The 20,983-nt window shown below is 38.4% G+C and overlaps 1 protein-coding gene across 3 annotated transcripts in view; it reads right to left on the minus strand.

The window, feature by feature from the left end:
* Pibf1 (progesterone immunomodulatory binding factor 1) overlaps positions 1-20,983 on the minus strand; it is a 182,155-nt gene that overhangs the window by 103,077 nt on the left and 58,095 nt on the right. For 2 of the 3 annotated variants that reach the window (XM_052190803.1, XM_052190801.1), the window contains exons 9-10: positions 19,061-19,186; positions 8,916-9,014 (exon numbers count right to left, since the gene is read on the minus strand). In XM_052190803.1, the coding sequence (XP_052046763.1) occupies positions 8,916-9,014; positions 19,061-19,186 (225 nt within the window). The remainder of the gene's footprint in view (positions 1-8,915; positions 9,015-19,060; positions 19,187-20,983) is intronic. The other variant, XM_052190804.1, reaches the window with a different exon arrangement.

The raw sequence follows: 20,983 nt of genomic DNA on the forward strand, positions 1-20,983 counted from the left end.
AAAAATAAAACAAACACCTCTAGGACTCTTAAATTTAATTCAAGATATGATAGATTATCATTGGGTTCATTCTTAATAAAAGAAAGGACATCTATTTACCTAGTAGATAAATGGCAAGACATTTAAGGGAAATGCATAAGGGAAAAAGGTTTTTCCTTGGAAACACGTAGCCAGCAGAATAGCAGGCACTGTGAAGGCAGAGCATATGCTACTATGGAAGATGTGGAGAGTCAAAAGAAGCAAGAGACTGAAAGCATCAGAGTCCTTGGATGGCTGCAAAAGCTAAGCAGTGTGGATGTCGTTTGTTGAAGAGCACGGTTAGAATTCTTAGTTATCTGTGTAGAGTGATGAGACCAGAGGCCCGAGCTAAAGCAGAGACATAGTTTAAAGAGATAATTCATTTGGAAAAGGAAAATGGAGGCTGAACTAATGTGGTACTTACTCTGCAGACCAGGCTAGCCTCGAACTCAGAAATCCTCCTGCCTCTGCCTCCCAAGTGCTGGGATTAAAGGCGTGCACCATCACCGCCCGGCACAATTAGATATATTTAAAAATTAGAATTTATGTGGCATGGCTGTTATGTTCAATATTAGAGAGGGCCTTTTGCTATCCAATCATGGTACCCCCTTGCCTCCACCATAATTTGTTATTATACAATTTAACTCAGAGTAATTACCAAACTCAACAATTATAGTCAAGCAATTAGATAACTGTTTTTATGTCCTTAAGCCAGCTCTTAGCAATGGTGATCTTGCTAATGTACCCATAAGTATACAATACCGTCACATAGCACCTAGGTCATAGTATTAGGTATCAATAAAGATTGGTTGTCCTAATCAATGATGTGGAAGGTGAGCATGGGAACAGCAGGTGTGAATCACCAGTTATGTTCTTCAAGTGCCTACGCAAAGTTCCAGGTAAGCATCCAGATAAGAACGCTTGCTGTCAGCTAAGTCAGTTATGAGACACAAGGTACCACTGAATTTTAACCATTGATGCTTGTACCTTACAGCGTTAAAGGGGAGTAGAAGAGCCCAATAGAATATCTGTAATTCTTTTGTCTTTAGAATAACTTTAACATTAAACAATACCTACCTTTTAAATAAAATACCTATAACATTAAGTGATAACTATATATTAAGTGAAATACCTATAACATTAAATGAAAATAAACCAAATGCCACGGAAGCAAAATGGGGAAGGTAAAGAATTAAGATCAAGTAGAATTGGAGATTAAGGAAGGCTGAGGAGGGAGGAAAGAATTACAAGTTTGTGGGTTGCAGCCTATACTGTACAGCAATGTGAGGTCAGTGAGCGACTCAGCAGGGAAGGACATCAAGCATCACGCCTAGAACCTTAATGGAGGAAGAAAAGAACAATTCTAGACACCATCTTCTGCTCTGTGTGATTAAACATTTTTTTTAGTGGTACTGTGAGCGGTACTATGAAAGAGCATTATTGGGATAATGGATAAAGACATAAAAAGCATTGCTGTAAGCACATTGCTATCAAATGTTCTTGTATTATGTTTTTGGAGTTCTGTAAGAACATTTCTTTTCTTAAGAAATACACCCTGAAGAGATAAACAGTCAACGCAGCCTATTCTGAAATGACTCAGTAATAAATGCATGAGCACTTGATGTGCGTGTTTACAGGCAGGCTTTGGGGATGGAACAGAAGACTTGGAGAAGAAAATGCTAATGCAGCAAAGTCTGTACAACTTCTATAACTTCCGGGAAGAGCTGAGATGACCGGAAATACAACACTAAAAACTATAGGCCAAAACAAAATGGTAGGCACAGGCCTCGTTCATCCATGCTTTTTATTTATTTATTTATTTTTTTGAAATAGGTCTCAGGCTGTTCTTGTACCCGATAGCCAAGGATGACCTTCAATGTCTCTTCTTGTCTGCACTTTGCTCAGAGCTGGGATTACAGGCATGCTCAACCATGCCTGGGCTATGGTTGGTTAAACTTGGAGCTTCCTGTGTGTAGGTGTGTAGGCACAAGGTGCTTTTCCAGGGGAACTATATCCCTAGCCCACAGGCCTGATTTTAAAGACTTGAACAAGGATGACAACAGACTTGGAAATGTCAAGGTGCCCTAACCCTAAACAAAGGACTGCAGGAAATGGTGGAATGCTGAGAGTGGAGAAAGCGCTATTGCCAGGAGTCAATCCCCTAACTGGTTATCAACACAAAGGGTCAGCCTTTAAATAATGTATATACAAGGAAAGCTAGACAGACTGAGCACATTGTCTTTATGTATTTATGCATTTACATATATAACAATAGTAATGAAAATAGAGATATGAATTTGAGAGAAAGCAGGGAGTGGGGGGATATAGGAGTGGTTGAAGGAAAGAAAGGGCATAATTATGTAAATGTATTTTAATAAATACATTTATTTATAATAAAAATTCTTTTTATTAATAAAAAGAATTTGACAGAAATTATCATTCATTGTTGGGAATTCTCAACACCCTGATATTATCAATAGACATCCTTAATCTGGCAATGAGTTCTTATTATAACCAAATGTACTCATAAAAGGATGAATGTTATTGTAATATACACATAGCCCATCCCAGGATTAGAAACAAGAGCAAGCACGTCTTCTCTTACAGTTATATACTCGACTGGAGGTTTTAAGAAGTGTATGCAAAGGTCATTTTGATGTATAGACCAGGTCTGGTTAATTTTAGGGTGTGATTTTTTTATGCTACTACTAATGATTATATAAATGCATGCATGCAGAAATGCATCCTCTGAGAGCGACAGTCATTTGGCTAATGTGAAATGGCATACAAATGTTTTCTCCAGCAGCTTATGTAACAAAAGCTCAGGTAACTGTAAATTCTATTTGTTCATAAGTATGTGCTGTCCCACAGAATTTTAGGTTAGTGACAATGATAGCCATTACTATTTCTGATACAATGCTACACAGATCGTGACAGTGTCCTTTAGAAAAAAAGACTAAACAAAACGTATCAAACCATTGTGAGCATGTATATTTTTTTACTTGAGAGTCAAAACAAACAAAACAACAACAACAACAACAAAAAGAAAATTAAGAGTTTCTTTTTAGCTGTGGATATGGGAGGTAAACTTAGAAGCAGTGCTGTTTATGACCTCAGGTACAGGCAAGAAGCACCATGAGGGTTAGAGCACTCAGGGTCACCGTCTCTGGCTGAATGAGGTATTTAAGTTTAGACTTATGCCTTATAATTGAAGACAGAAAACCAATGGGGGAGGGAACTAGAGCAGGTTTCACAGACTGTACTCTGAATATGGAGTTCTTATCAGCCCCGTCCACAGCCTTATGCTCATGCTGAAAAGGAACAGATATTCTTCACCAGGTCATGACATTTCCTAATGCTTTCATGTTGACTAATATTACCATTGAGTCTAAAGCCTTTACTGGGAAGAAATTGAATCACGTGTGCTAACTTAGAAAGTAATGAATCCAGACTGAGACCTAACTTTATCTAAATTAATATATGTCAAATAGATTAGCAGTTTAAGAGACTAGAGGAAATTTTAGGAAAAAAATATGGGGTGGCCTCCTAAATATGAACACTCTTTCAGTATGACCATGGCAGACCTAAGAGAGAAAAAGAAAAGGACTGCAAAGAATAAGAGAATCAAGTAACAAAATTAAATGTTATCAATTGACTCAGCAATGAAAAACATTATCAAAGAGTAAAGAAGAAATTCGGACACTAATGTGTTGCAGCTATTTGGCCACAAGGTGAAGCCTGAGATTGTGTTTACTGGAAAACCAATTTCTTGTTGTAGTGTGGCTCAATCCTTAGTACATATCTTTAATCCCCCTGACCGGAATACAGACACACCCAGAGTACACACCTTTAATCTCAAAGAATAAAGGTGAAGTTAGTTTGTAGAAGGAAGCAGTCATGTTTGAAAGTGATGTATAATTTTGTGGCAGACAAAGTGACAAATCAGAGAAAGATCTGACAGAGTAGGATGTATCCAACTCTCAGGAGAAGAGAGAGGAAAGGGAAGCTACTTAAGGGGCAGTGTAGACAGAAAGGAAGCTACTTAAGGGGCAGTTTTACTGGGACAGATGTACAGAGACAGGTTGCGGAGAGAGAACAAACTAGACACAGGTGAAGACAGAACAAGCCAGAGAATGAGAAGGAGTTAGAAGATTAGAGCAGATTACTAGACAGAGTTTGGGGCCAAGCAGAGCAAAACTCAAGAGGCCAACAGAGAAGGCAGATTGAATCAGTCAGCTGGGAAAGGAATTATTAGCCATACCAGCTGGACTGAACCAGTCAGCCTGAGTTCAGAAAGATCTAGACAGGGTGAGTTTATTCAGCAACAAATTTGAGAGGTTGAAAACATTCTAGGCATAGTTAAGATTGTATGGAGGCTAGAAGTTTCCAGGACTAGGCCTAGGTTAGCAGATTGAGGCAGTGGGCCTCCAAGAGGACAATCACATACATGAGAATAAAAGACAAGTTTGTGCTAATGATCTCATTTAATAAAGTGTTAATGCATATTTAACTAAGTGCTAGTGTATCTTGTATCTTTAAGGAAGAAACACAGATTAGCAATTTCTGCATTTAAAACAAATCATGTGAATGAAAATTACAAATAACAAAATAAAATGATTCATTTTATACAAAACAAAGTTTGGATATAGTCCCACATTTACTTCATATCTCCACAGGCTTGATTCCACTAAGTTCATCTGTAAGCCCCATGGACATTTCCTTGCTGAAATGCAGCACAGATTAAAAGACAGCCAGGTGACGGCTTCTCCAGTCTACAGCACAGAGGAACAGGAAACGAGGCGAGCGCGCACACCTAATGTCTTCCTCTTGGGAAACATGGGAGTTGTTTCTATCCCAGCTGTGAGTCTGATTTGCTTGTTTTTTGAAACAGGTTTTCATATGGTCCCAGGTTGGTAAAAATTCACAGTCCTGCCTGTCTTCCACGTGCTGGGGTCGCACACATGCCTACCTATACTAACACCTTTAAACTAGTTCAGTGAGGCATAGATGTTACTCTGATCACCATCTTGCCTGTACACTCTGTCTTACACTAGTAAAAATGGTGCCAAGAATTCTACTAGTATCAGAGAAGTCGTGGTGTGGGGCTCAGAACATTCCAAACTAATAGTTCTTTGAAATACTTTTAGGCAGAAAAATGTTTTTAAACTATATGCTCAAAACCCAAATCCTCACCCCATGTCTTATTTTTACTATTTTATTCCCCCTCAGGTGTGTCATTTATCAAACTTGTTATGTAGCTGAGGACAGTCTTGAACTCTTGATCCTCTTGCTCTGCCTCGCAAGTGCTAGGATTACAAGGTATGCTATCAGGTCCATACAGAAAATAGTTTTAAAATAAGATAAACTACAGCCGAGAATACTTATAATGCAAGTTAATTTGGAACTGTACACTTACATTATATATTCAAATCCAGGCTTCAAAGGAAGAATCCCCAAACTGTACAGGGCGTTCAGTTTTTCTACTAACTCATATTAACTGAATTACAGATTTTTTTTCTGGTGGGAAGAACCCTCGAAGTTCACAGAAATTTAAAGCAACAGAATGTAAGCTAACGCCTTGTGTTCTTGAGTTTGGGGTAGCTGTTCCTTATTTTTAGAGACGTTGTCAACCTCCATGAAGCTGGAGCATACATAGGTTTTTGTATACCTAAGAAAAGGCCTGATAGGAAGGTAAAGCCTTTTATGTTCATATTTGAAAATGGCACATTGCTTTCTTATGTTTTTTTTAAATGTATAATGATATGGCTTGTTTAATCATAAAATGAGGCATTAGATAAAATCTCACCTAAGAGGAAATGATGATATTCAGTATACATGACTGGAAAATTGTGTGTATGCACGTCAGATGCTTTGCTTGAACAAGATTATGGAAAGTCACATTCAATATAAAAATTAAAACACATTTGTTTGTTCTTATTTGGATAAAAAGAAAGCCTGAATTATATATTTAGACATTAAAAGTCATCTCTGAAGAATGAAAAAAAATGTTTTACTTTTGTATTTTACTACACACAATAATACACACATTCCAAAAATAGCTAGGGGTATGTCTTATTGGTGAAGTACCCATTTCTTAAACACAAAGTCCTGGGTTCAATGCCCCAGGATCACAAAATAAAAAAATATAAAGTATGCCAAAGTATCTTAGGTCAGGCATATAGGAATTTACACTAAAAACTTTCAGTAAATTGAGTACACATATACACATATATTAATGTACTATTTCCATGTTATAGATGAAGCCCAAGGCCTCACACAAAATGAAAATTCAACTACATAGGTTCATTCCCAACTCAAATGCCAGCATTCATGGTGACATGGGCATAGATGACAGCATCCTTTTCAATCCATATCCTGAACTTTTTTCTTTGAAAAAAAAGAAAAAAAAGAAAAAAAAAGTATTGATCCTTAAAATGATACTGTCAAAATGGGTGAGTTAATCACTGCTTCATGTTGAAATTTAACCAATGTGTCGTTCTCAGAAGCAACTGTCACAGGTAAGTACAGATGGAGGGGGAGGGGAAAGAAGACTTCAGATGTGGGCATTAAGTACTGAGTAAAAGCTATAGTGCACTGAAGATTTTGGTTTTGTTTTGTTTTTCAAGACAGGGTTTCTCTGTATAGCCCTGGATATCCTGGAACTCACTCTGTAGACCAGCTGGCCTCGAACTCAGAAATTGGCCTGCCTCTGCCTCCCAAGTGCTGGGATTAAAGGCATGAGCCACCACTGCCTGGCACTGAAGATTTTAAAGCAGCGGCCTTCACATCCCAGAAGCCTTAGTCCTCATGCATTCATTCTGCCTGAATGCATCAAACATCTTACTGATGGAGCATTCTGAAGGGCCACACTGGAAAGTGTTTCTTTACTCTTATTAATATAGCATGCACCCAATAGTTTCCAATTAGGTGCTTCAGGTTCTGTCAGGAATAAAAAGCAGCTTTCATATGTCAATCATTCAAATATCTGAGGACAGTTTGAATTTAGCACTAAAAGGTATCTTTGAATTCTCCCAGTTTGGGTCATTCTCTTCTAAAGGTTTTCTCCTTTTAAGCTTGAGTGCTAAGATCCTAGCAGGGGTGTGACAGAAAGACCTTCACAGAGCATGCTCTCTAGCTGACACTACTGGCTCCAGACTGAACCCACCACTGCCACGTTCTTATGCCACTTTTAAGCCCTTAACACAAGTCTAGCCCTTGAACGTTCCGCACCTGAGCCACATTCGCATAGACAGTCCTATTCAAACTCACCCAACTTCTCAAATAATCAACACATCACAAAATCTACTAGATTCCAATTGTACTTCAATTTCTATTATTCTTCCCTGCTTTATATTAAAATTTTTAGTATGTTTTTTTGTTTGCTTGTTTTTTTGAAGCTTTTCTTTTCCTAGGGCTGTGGCTCTAATGCAGGCCTTTCAAATGCTCCTCCACTAAACTATATCCCAAAGTTTAGTTAGCTGCATACGATATTTAAATTACAAATAAGGAGCCAGGCATATAGGCAAGTGCCTCTAGTCTCAGCTACTTGGAAGGCTGAGGCAGGAAGATCATCGAGGTCTCAGACTTTGAGGCCAGTCTGGGTAACATAGTGAGACCTGAACTTTTAAAAAGACAATTGCACCGGGCGGTGGTGGCGCATGCCTGTAATCCCAGTACTCTGGGAGGCAGAGGCAGGCTGATTTCTGAGTTTGAGGCCAGCCTGGTCTACAGAGTGAGTTCCAGGATAGTCAGGGCTATAAAGAGAAACCTTGTCTCGAAAAAACCAAATCCAAAAAACCAAAACCAAAAAAACAAAACAAAACAAAAAACAAAAACAAAAAAAAAGACAATTGCAAATTAATTTGTAGGATTTTACTTATCAATAAAGTAAAACACTGAGCTTAATTTCAAAAGCTAACCACAATGTGAAAGACATACATAAACTTTCTATACTATTTCATCAACTCTTCTGCCTACAATTATCTCAAAATAAAAAGTTTAAGGAGAAAAAAATCCTACTCTTTACATGTAACCAAACTATTTAACATTTAGAGTTTCCGAACCAAGGAGTGATCGTTAACTTCTTGTGTGTCACTTACTTCCTGTTCACGGACTAACAGAAGTGAGCATCCGCTGGCACTCGGAACCAAAGACAATGCACTCTCCCCTCCTTCCCTCTAAAACCTGCCAAGAACACAACTGCTTTGCAGTAAGTTTCACAGAATATTTTAAAGGAAAATATTACGTTTATGACTGGCAATTCCACTCCTAGGTGTCTACCAGAGACAAAACCATGAACCTACACATACAACTTGAGTAAATATCTTCACAGCAAGGCTGGAAGAGAACCCCAGTTTTTACCAACAGGAGAAAATGTTAACACAGAAATAATCAGGAGTGCTTTATATCAGAATGGATACACCACACACGCTGAGTCTAGGAATCTGATCCAAGAGTGAAGAATATAGGATTCTACTGATGTTCGGTCCAAGAAGAACAAGGCTGATGACAGCAATGGAAATCAGAAGGCTGATGACGCTTGATGGTAGTACATAAGATGGACCGAAAGGTGTAAGTACTTTCCAAAATGACTTAATTAAGAAAACACATGCCTTTAAATTATATTGCAACTGAAAGAAAAACCATAGTTCTAGCACACACATATATATGCATACACATGCACATGTGTACACACACACACATGTACACACACACACACACACACACACTCTACATTGTTGTTTTTGAGACAGGAATTGGCCTGGCCGCCAACTCCTAGCCATCCTCTCTCTAGCTTCAGTGCTGGAATTATAGGCATGCTCTACTATTGCTGGCATTAAGGAAAGCACAACAGGAATAATAACTGGAGAATCCTAGCATTTCCCTTTCCTTCTTACCTGTCTAAAAGCTGGTCATGCTTTTCTAGGGCGTCCTTTTCTGCTGTCACTGCTCGGTTCTTTTCAGCGAGAGCATTATCCCTTGCTTCTCGGAGATTTCTAAAATTCAAACATACATCTCAGTTGTTTTAAATGCATAAGCATCTATCTTTCAAAGATTCACAAGTTGGCTTAGGACTTAGAGATTGGGGATGTCTTGGAGAATATTCTCACAGCACACAACAATATAGGTACTGTTAAACAGTCTATTTCTAGACAGAGCTGGGTTATATATTTAATTACTTAACAGAATGCCAGTTGGAATCTTAACTACCCCCACAGAATATTTTCTTCATCGCTTTTTTCCTCATGGGTTGTGGGGTAGGTTAAACAGAGTGTATATATTTATATCATTTATTCTTACCATAAGCCAATGAGGTAGGTGTAGTATCTACCAGAAAAATTGAGTTTGACAGCAGCTAATAAATACTTTATGAAATACTTTAAGTAAAGAATATATGGGCAGAAACCATAGATGAGAATGAAGTCTGAAATACTGACCAAAAAACAGCTGAAACATTGGGTCCTAGAGTTTCAGTTGTGCAAGAAAATAAGTTAATACAGAAAGGTTGATGAACTAGGAGTACAAAGGAGAAAGTGCTCTGGGACCAGAATGGCACGTTTCCACCCAAGTACTAACGTGGACTAACCCTGCTCAGCTTCTGAAATCACGTGACATGGGGCACAGTCTGGGTGGTCTGGTAGAATTTCAGTTGGTCATAAGTCAGTGTGTCTCCAAGAATGGCTACGTGGAGTGCTGCTGATATGATGGTTAATATTCATGACTGGCTCAAGGAATATGAGGCCACAATGTTACATGTGTCATCCACTTATGATGACAGCAGGAACCAAAACTGTTGGCAAGGTTGCAGATCAGGAGAGTACGGCAATGGGAGATGGTAGTACTCAGGAGATAACACAACCAGGTATGAGCTTCTTATATCCAAGTCTCTTTATGTTTTAATGCAGATGAAAGTTGGGGTCAACAAACACACAAAAAAACCTAAGCTTATTTTTGTCACTTAACCTAAAAAATTCTACTTCCTTAATAGAGTTGTAATATAACAAAACACCCAGAACCTAATAGGAATGTTTTGCTCACCTAGTGTCTACAGTCCCTTATGATGTACTTGTCCAGTGAAGTCTAGGGAGCCTGTATGTATAGCGGCCTCAGGACACAGAGTTGAAACCAGTCACAGTTGGCATCCAGTTTCCTCTCCTCTGCAGCCATGCTGCTTACACCCCTCCTAGTACTCCTCATGAAGAGTTGGCCCCAACGCTAGGATCTGCTTTCTTTATCATTCATACAAACATCAGCAGTGAGCCATGGACACTCACATGGTTTGAGTACATGTATGTGATATACACTGGATAAACCGCCCAGTGATCACACTTGCTTACTCATACTCAGTGCAGTCATTTTGCACAGTGATTGAGTAACTATTTAACATTTCCAACATGCCAACCACTACAGAAAGAGTCATTAGCCAAAGTTTATGAGCCACAAGTGAAATAGTTTTAAAAACTGATATAAAGGTCATACTTGACATATTGTTACAAAAAATAGTAACAATATTTTTATGTTATTTTGTAAACAGAATTGCTTTCTTAGCTAGCTATTACAAAATTATTTTTTGGTGTCGTCATGATTGCAATGACTTTAAAAACTATTCTATTATTAAACCAAACAAAACATGAAAAATAAATTTCAGAGACCAAAATTCTCTAAGTATCTTAAACATTTATCTATTTTTAATCTACGATGACCTACATATTTTAGCCAGTAAATCACAAATTAGCTCCAATTCTTTCTAAAAATAGCCTCATTATTTTAAATGTGATTTACATAGTGGAGTTGTATAAATGTGATTTACATAGTGGGTCACACTGGCAGTACTAGAATATGAATGTTTAAGTTGTACATGGAGAAGCCTCATTCACTAAGTACCCTTCCTTTTTAGTCACAACGAGCATTAGATATAAAGCCAAGCCACAGAGAATCAAATAAAAAGAGCTATGACTAGAGAGTAACAGTCCATTTTTCTATAGACTGTCTGTACTGTCCAGCTAACTGGGTGCTATGACTAGGCACACAACATTTCAAGGCCACATGGAAGAGGAGGTAATTACTCTGAAATCTAGTAAGTGGTATAAGGAAACAACAGACACATTTTCTAAAAAGTGGCACACATATAAGGAACCTAAGGACAAATAGTCAAGACAATTCTGAAAGACAAGACCAAAGTAAGTGGGGGAAAGTTTTACATGCCTACTAGGCTTTTACGACTAGTCTTTGCCCTAGGTGTCTGTGGGTAAGGTTTCCATGTAATTTTGTTCTCTTCGTTGGCTGTTATACCTTCCACAACTAGTCTACAACCAATGCACTTAATACTTCTTTAAGTACTATCAATTGACATTCTTCAAATTAAGTGTGAGATAAACTGAATATAGTTTTCGATTGGCAACAGTATTGAAGTAAACACACTGTTCACCAAATATTAGGAGTTGTTCTATGCGCTTCATATATAATATTTGTTGTGGTCCAAGGTGAAATGTCCCCATACTCGTGTGTTTGAACATTTGGTAGCTAACTAATTGCAATGTGTGGAAAGGCTGTGGAACTTTTAGGAGGTAGAGGCTTGCTATAGGAAGCAGATCCCTGGGTAGGTCCTGAAGTTTTATAGCTGGCCCTAGTTCCTGTTTGTTGCCTGCCTCCTGAATGCAAATACACAGAAACCATCAGGTCTCTTAGTCTTGCTTCCATGCTGTGGTGGTTTGAATAAGAATGGCCACCATGGGCTCTTTGGGTGATTACTTGATCCCCAGTTGGTAGAACTGTTTGGGAAGGATTAGGAGGTGTGGCCTTGTTGGAGGAAGTATGTCACTGGGGGGAGGCTTTGAAGTTCCAACAAGGTAGCTCTCTCAGCTTCCTACTTTCCTATCAAGATGTAGTTCTCAGCTACTATCCAGTGCCATGCCTGCTGCCTTTCCCCAGCCAGATGGTCATGAACTCTAACTCTCTGACACTATGTGTCCCAAGGAAATTCTTTCATCTGTCAGTTGTCTGGCTTATGGTGCCTTATCATAGCAATTGAAAAGTGAGCTCCCATCTTCTGCCTGCTGCAATGTCTTCCCACCATGACAGAATGATCCCTTTGAACAATAATCCAGAATACAGCCTCCCTTAAATCTCTTTTTGTCAGGTATTTGTCACAGGAATGAATGAGAAAAGTAACTAAAATAGTAACTTGTCACAACTCTATCAATCATAAGTTGTATCATTTCCATTTCGCAAATATGTTTCAGGATTGAAATACAAAGACTCAGTCCAAGGTCACACCTTAATGTACACTGTAGAGCCTGAGTATAACTCTATTCTGTATCTAGGTCCTATGCTCTGAATCATTCTATGTTGCCTTTCTCAGGACTCCTTTCTTTCACAGGCATTTTCCCCCTGGGATATTCTGTCCTTATGAGATTTGTGCTGCATGACTAGATCATGGTGCAAACAGATGTCAAATCAGAATTAGGCTCAAAAGAATTGCAAACATATTATGCATTTGTTTCTATGGCCCACAGTGTCCATGCTCTTTTAAAATTAGACTGGCTTGACAAAACACCAGATGCACTGCATCCCTGATACAGATAAAACAATAACTTCCACATAATTAATGAATAATCCATTTCCAAATGTTAAATGCATTAGAGGATGTAATAAATATAATTACAGAACAAATAGCAGGGATTCAAATGTTCCTCAAAGGAGAAACTTGAAAAATTGACAGAGGCTATCTATAGCATGGATAAACTAATGGGGCCGAGATTTTAAAAATCCGAACTGAATGTAACAAAATGTAATTAGCGACATTGAAAGATGTCAGGAGCTACCAACTGGCTAATATAATAAACTTTTTATAATATAAAAGTCCTTTAGTGTATTTAAGAGCTTAGTTTATGATCATCCTCTATTGGCTCCATCCCACCAACCTGAGCCCTAGCATACCTAATCCCAAGAATGCTAAAATCTTGAAAATAAAATGGCACCTTTTTTTCATACAGGCATCCCATGCATACTTTAAATTACCCAAAAGGCTCAATATAATAAATTGCATTGTACTGCTTAAAAAGTCCTAACAGGAAGCCTGTGGGCCTCATACAAACACAATCTGTTTGGACAAATATTTGATCTGTAGTTGGCTGAATGAGTGGACAGAGAAACCACACCTGAGGAGGCTGGAAATTAACTTTAAAAACAATTGTATGCAAAAAATCATGTAAGCTGAGATTTCACCAACTTATTTTTCATCATTGTTTCATGCTGCCCATTAACTTCTCTTAGGTAAACATATAATTTTCCTATCTGCTTCAGAGTAGTGCAGGGAGGTACACTGGAAGGAAGAATGAATAAAGAAAAAAGGAAATAAAAGGGTGGGGCATCCCAGGACTCCTGCTAGAGTAGCTGGAGTATACATGTATATATATGTGCATGTACATATGCATATTTTATATACATATCTTGTTGCAGGATTTTCCCTGTCCAATTGCATTAGAGCAGAGAAGGTCTCTGATTGGACAGGGAAAAGGGGGGCCGGGCTAATAGAGAGAGAGGGGGAGTGTGCCAGAGAGGAAGGAACCATGGCCATGGTGTGAAGCTGCCTGGCAATTTCCAGCCACAAATGGCTAGGATTTCACAACAAGGTTAGAAATACTGGGATAAAGCTTTTGTCATTATCAATTGGCTCTAAAATTATTATAATGACATCTTGTAAATTGTGATATTATTGATACTAAATCTGATTGGTTAATTAAACATTAAAAGTCTTGATTCTACTGGGTAATTAGGTGATGAGGTGGCAGATCATATGGTCCATGAGGCATGGCGTGGAAGCGAGAGGTATCTGGGACCCTCCACAGAGAGATGGCCCAGTGGGGGCTAGGACCGCTGGAGAGACAGCCTGGAGGGGGCAGGAGAGCTGTTGGGTTGATTTGTAATATTTCCCTCAACATCTTGGACTACTTTTTCATAGCAAAAGAGGGTATTATATTAATAAGAACAGAGAAGCTAGCATAAATTAGACATTGCTTTGATAAGCAGGAGAAAAACATGTCATAATACTCAATGAGAATCCCTTAAGTAAAGTTCCAAATAATTTATCTAAACAACAATGGTCTACTATTATAAAAAGTGTACACATTTAATATGTACTGTAATATCATCTGCATAGTAGACAATCTAAAATATGTAAGTATCCAAAAGTTGCTCATAACAGAAGCATAAAAGCCTCAACACAAAATGTGAAAATAGAGTGCTGAATAGAATGGAGTATATTTTCTCACTTCTAGAAGATAAAATTCCTATCAACAGACTGAATCTAAATTTATACTGGTGCAAACAACATTAGAAAACTGGAACTCCTTAGCTTAGGACTGGCCTATAACTTTGCAATCTTGCCTCAGCCTCTTGAGTTCTAGTGTTAGAAGAACATACCAAAAAGGAATTCTTATTTAATTTGCTTAAGAAAAGCTATGTATTTTAGAAGTCGAAACATTTTGAAACCACTGTTGACTGAAAATGCTATAATTTCCTATTCTTCTATAATAATTAGTTTTATGATTTGAATGTCCACACCTTCCCAAAGTGGTGTTTAAATGTAATCGCTGCTGTAACAGTAAAAATAAGAGGTACTCACAAGGTGAACAGGCTCTGAGGGAGAAGCCTTTCTGAGTGGATCGATGCTGCCTTTGGCTCTCACGAGCTCTCTGGCCTTCTGCCCTGTGAGGATGGAGGAAGCAGGCCCGTGCCAAACGCTAGCACCTTCATACTGAATGTCTCAGCTTCCAGAGCAGTGAGGTAATACATTCCCGTTCACTATACATTACCCGGTCTCAGATATTCTCTCCCTCTCATTCCCACTCTCTCTCTCTCCCTCCCTCCCTCTCTCTTTAAAGATTTATTTATTTATTATGCATACACTGTTCTGCCTGCCAGAAGGAGGCGCCAGTTATCATTACCAAGGGTTGTGAGCCACCATGTGGTTGTTGGGAATTGAACTCAGGACCTCTGGGAGAACAACCAGTGCTCTTACCCTCCCAGCCATCTCTCCAGCCCTCAGGTACTCTTTTAATGTAGCAAAAATAGACTAAGTCAGCCAGTGCTCACATGGAATTTTATATTTTCTAGCTATGACTATGAAATCAAAGCAGGTAACCAATTCATATCAAATTAAACATACATACAAGAGAAGTCCACAGGCATGAGAAATTTAGGAAACAAAACTACTTGTTAAGATTCATCAAGATGTTGCTGGTTAAACAGTGGTTAGTAATTATTATTAAAATGAAACTGAAGAAATGTGGGTGGTCAGCTGAGTTGCTTCTGTGTCAGTCCATTAGAAACCTCTGTGCAGGCTCTCTTACAGCTCAGACCGATCCTGCTTTCCCAGGCTCCCCCACTGCGCACGTACATGTAAACTCTTGCACAACGGGAACTCATCTACAGTCTATGACGGACAGCCTACACACCTCAAAGTATTAGTGTCAGGAAGAACCACCCGAGGAGTATGGGGTGATAACAAGGGAGCGCTCCTTCACAATACACCAAGCTACTGGCAAACCCCCCACGTTCCGAATAACCCAGCTGAAAAGACCAAAGATTAAATGAAATAAAAAGACTTAAATTTTGTTTTCACAGAAAATTCAAAATTATACACATTATCTGGTAAGATCTGAACAAGAGGAGTGCTAACGAGGAGACTCACTTTTTTTTAGGATTTATTATTTTATATATGTGAGTACCCTGTCTCAGACACACCAGAAGAGAGCATCAAATCTCATTCCAGATGGTTGTGAGCCACCATGTAGGTGCTGGGAATTGAACTCAGGACCTCTGGAAGAGCAGACGGTGCCCTTAACCACTGGGCCATCTCTCCAACCCGAGACTCACTTTTAAAATGTAGAATGGAACCTCTGTAATCCAGCTCCAAGATTATCTACTAGGCAGACTAAATAGATTCAACTGATCCTGGAAATGAATCCAGCTTCAAGATAAAAAGTTGTTTTATATCACCAATTTTGTATGGAAATGTCATGTTTGTCACTGAGGCTTCTTGTGGACTTTTGGGACAGTCCACTGTCAAGACAGCATGATAGGAAGGAAATATAATCACGAAGCAATACTGTACTAATGGCCACACTTAAAAAGCACTGTTCGGTTGCCTCTGTACTGCTGCCTCCCTTTGAAACAACTGCGAGGCTGCAGACGTCCCAGACTCTGTGCAGCACGAGAGCCTTGTGAATGCATCTCACAAACTCATGCTTGGTACTACAAGAGCTTCTTTTCCATGCTTATGGGAACATCTCACATTAAAGGTAGCTTTGTGTTCTGGAAAAATTCAGTTGCCTTAGTTTACTGCCCTTTTATGATCTCTCAGAAGTGCTTAGGAAACAAATAAGTGTGTAGACACTCTATATTTTCTAAGAGTGGAACTTAATGTAACACTCTTTTATGTAATAATAATTTTATTTAAAATTTCCATCATATAAATAAAATGATTTTTATTATACATAAGCAAAAAGCATAAATGCCTATAATTATATTATATATTTTATCACTTATAACGCACTTCTCACATGTACTTCCTAAGTTAGACCTCCTGGCCACTATGATTAGCTCATTCTTATAAGAGGAAAGAGAACTTAGGGACAGGAAGTAGACTCCCTGTCCCCCTTAAGCAAGAGCATAAGGGGTAGGGACAGGATGTAGGTTTAGTCTGTCTGCTCAGAGTCTTTCACCCCTGGAACACTGTCTTTTCTTTTTAAGAAAGGGCTTGGGAAACCCCTTGAACACTGGCCTTGCAGGTATGCACCTCCATTTGGAAAAATGTCTTATTTCAAAACAAGAGGGAATGTAGCCTTTACAAAGATCTAATAAGCAACTTATTTATATAATAATTCTCGCCATCGAATTGAGTTTTTCTCACTCTGCCTCCTACCAAGGTATTTCTCTACTCTTAGCTTCTTACTCTCTTCTAAAGGTAATGTAACTATAAATAGGTAAGTATAAATACTTGCTACATTTTAACTCAGAATGTAACAGCACACTGCTGATACAATATAAAGGACACTATTATGTATCCAACTTCAAAGCCAGGTTAACTTACCTTGTTCAGAACAAAACTAATATGTAAAGATTTTCTGAAATTTTTGTTTGTTTATTTTTCAAGATAGAGATTTTCTGTGTAACAGCCCTGGCTGTCCTAGAACTTGCTTTGTAGACCAGGCAGGCTTTGAACTCATGATCATAGAAATTGGCCTGTTTCTGCCTCCTGGGTGCTGAGATTAAATCCATGTGCCACCACACCTGCCTTGAATTTTGTTTGTTTGTTTGTTTTTTTTTATAAGGAATAATAAAGCCTTTCTTTAATCATTTTAAGTTATAAGGTTTCAAAAGCACTTACTATTTATGTTACCTTGTGAAGGACTGAAGGGGAGGGACAGAAGTTATAACTATATTTCAGATCTGCCATAATGAAGATTCAATTACATAAGTACTGGGACAGATTACTATGAAGTGAAAAACAATAAAAGCAAGCCTGAACATAATACTGACTACTTAAGTGTCCCTGAGCTGGCACAGCATTGCGCTGCACTTTGGCGCCATCTGGTGGCAATTGTCAACCACAGTGTTACTAGCTACAGGTCAATCTACAATCCTATGGTTGAAGGGAGCCCCTAGGACCACTCCCATCAGTTTCTGGTTAGGTGATAAGATGGGTAGTTTTAATTGTCGGCTCAACAAAGGCCGGAGTCACTTGGGAATAGTCTATATGAGCTGTTGTCTAGATCAGGTTGGCTAGTGAGGGGACTGTCTTGACTGCATTAATTGATGTGGGAAAGTCAACCAGAATGTGGGAGGTGCCAGCTTAGGGCACAGAACTGTTGAATGAAAAGCAAGCCGAGCACTAAACGTGTGTACATTTATTGTCTCTATGCTCTCATGTCAGCTTGCTTTGACTTTCCAACAGAATGGGCTTGTGAGCTAAAATAAACCCTGTCTCTCCTAAGCTGTTTTTTGTCAGGATATTTTGTTTCTGCCACAGAACTGACTCTTAAACGGAAGGTTTCCGTTTACTGTGACCACAGATCCAGGACAGCCCTAGAGAGGAGCAAAGTTGCTTCCCATTAGCCTTCTTTGAGAAATGCCTGCTGCCCATTTTTCTACACAACTTCGCCAACCTATCTACACTAGTTTGGAGAGTGAGTCAATATAACTAAACTTATGCTATGCTAAATGATTCTCTTTGTTCTTGTTTTTTGATGGACAAGTGAAACATCACAAAACTGTCACAATAATTACATAGTAAAATAATATATAGTAATGGTTATTGTTGGGGCAAAATCATGCTGTATTATAAAACAATGCCATAAATTTTAAGGTTAGGTAAACACAAGCCTACAAAATGCCTAACAGAAACGAATGAGCCACAAAGCTAAGTAGTAATTATTTATATAATACATATTCTCTATGCCAGAGTTCTCTGTAATGTAACCTTTCTCTTGGTAAGGTGAGATTTGTTACATGCCACAGGAACTTTAGAGTTAACAAATGAAAACAACTGTCAGTGAAATACGTAGCATTTATTTAATCTTCCAACACTCCCAGTTGCTAGAGGGACCTAGCATATAACAATTCAAAAGTAACTGTGGGAATGAAAAGATTCCTCAATGTTATCTGACATAACATCTTTTGGGATACATAAACTATATAACATTGCATATTTTACTATTTCAGTTTTCACGAGGATTCAAGAGAAATTGTTGGTATTATTTTTGGTGTCTTGGCACTCCCTAATTTTTCTCAGATTCTTGTCTTCAGTCTAAACTGAGGCAACGGGAAACAAACACATTACCACAGAAACAAACACATTACCACAGAAGAAAGACCTAAAGTATCATAAGCCTTGTGATTAGCTATTAAAGAATTCAGAATGTTAACATTCCCATTAAATCTATATGTACAACTATTAAGAGTTCTCATACACAGCATTTAATTTTAGTAAAATTCTTATAATTCCAAACAAACTTGCTCACTCTCTCTCCCTTTTTACCTGTTTTCTCGTTCATACATTTCCCTAGAGGCACTTCGAAGCTGATCAATTTCTAGATTAGTTTTCAATTTGATTTGTTCCAGTTCATCATGTAGTTTATTTTCATATTCTGTTTTATAATGGTCTCTGCAAAGACAAAAGAAATAGTCACAGTTTTCATTCATGGAAGAATAAACTATTGTTCTCTAGGTAAGATTTTAACAGACTGGATGAAGTATGCTTTTACAGTATGTTTAGAAAACAGTCATTTTTAGAATTCCTAAACACACTGTTTCAGAAATGTTGAGCTGTTAAAGGCAAATTTTTTAACTTAAAAGTTAATCTTTTTTTTTTTTTTTTTACTTCATGTGCATAGATGTTTTGCCTGCATATATGTGCACCCTATGAATGTAGTACCCACGATGACCAGATGTTGTTAGATTCCAAGACTGGACTTACAGGTGGTGGCAGTGCCACCTGTGAGCCACAGTGTGGGGCTGGAAATTGAATACAGGTTCTCTGAAAAATAGCCAGCGCTGCTGAGCCATCTCTCCATCACCAAATCCTAACTTTTTAGTTTTGACATCACAATCAATATAAATAGTCTAAGGATTATGAGGCCTGTTAGTATTTAGCAAAGGAGAGATGGCCAACTTGAGGGGCAGGCAGTCTGAGTCCGATCCCTGGGTTCTGAAAACCAACCTTGCAATGAATGCCTTCTCGGCTTCTGTCACAGCTCACAGTCAGAGGGATACCAAGTTATAAGTCTGTCTAGATTTTCTTTAAAATCATATTCTATAGATATGTACAGACTGTCAAAAACTACTAAAAAGACATCAGGGTCATGGGACATTTTTTGTTTGAAGTTTTCAGAACTAAACTCAGAACTCTGTGTATATTAAAAAGTACTCAACCACTGAACTATGATCACTACCCAGCAATAGAATATTTAAAATAGATGTTGTTTAAAAGAAATAAGTTCTGGGTAGTCAATGTGATTTAGCAGGTCAGGGTGCTTACTACACAAGGCCAACAACCTGAGTGTGACACCTAGAACTCACGAGGGAAGGAGAGCCTGACTCCTCCAAGCCGTCTTCTCATTTCTACATGAGGACCCCCAAGCCCAACAACATGTGTACTCATACAATAGTGAATAAGCTCAAAACTGAAACCAACCAACCAACCAACCAACCAACCAACCAACCAACCAACCAACCAAAATCCTTAAAAGAAAATAAATCACACACACATACCCTACCTAAAAGAAATAGACTTGCCTTTTCAACAAATAGTTCTGGGAAGTAGATGAAGATCTGAATGTATGGCACAGAGCTTTGAAGCTACTACTAGAAAATATAGGAAAACACTTCAAAATATAGATGTGAGCCATCATTTTTGAAAAGAGTTCCAGTAACTCAGAAAATAAAAAGAATCGACAACCGGGATCACATGAAATCAAAGAGATTCTACAAGGCCAAGGAAACAAACAACTGAGATGAGAAAGTCTGCAGAGTGGACGACAAGCTTTGTCACCCACCACACAGCTGACAGGGAGTAAATACCTACAATTTGTTTAAAAAACTATACAAACTAAACAAAAATCCAACTGACTTCAATTTAACAATTTTCAGAAGAGAAGTAGAAGTGGCCAATAGTTATATGAAAGACACTCAACCTCTGGGGCCATCAGGGAAATGGAAATTAAAGCTGTACCAAGTTTCTACCTTTCTAGTCAGTTTCTACTCTTTCTCATCAGAAGAGCTATTATGAAAAACAGACAAAAATACTAGCAAGAAATGGGGGCTGATGGGGTGGACAATGAACACGTATACAGGAGCGCAAGTGTAACTTAATGCAGTCACCGTGGAAATCAGTATAGAATTCCCTCAATGAACTGAAAAGCAATCTACCATAAGCTCCAGCTCTCCCACTCTGGAAGACAGC

Source organism: Apodemus sylvaticus, chromosome 8, assembly GCF_947179515.1.
Source record: "Apodemus sylvaticus chromosome 8, mApoSyl1.1, whole genome shotgun sequence".
Taxonomy (NCBI): Eukaryota; Metazoa; Chordata; class Mammalia; order Rodentia; family Muridae; genus Apodemus; species Apodemus sylvaticus.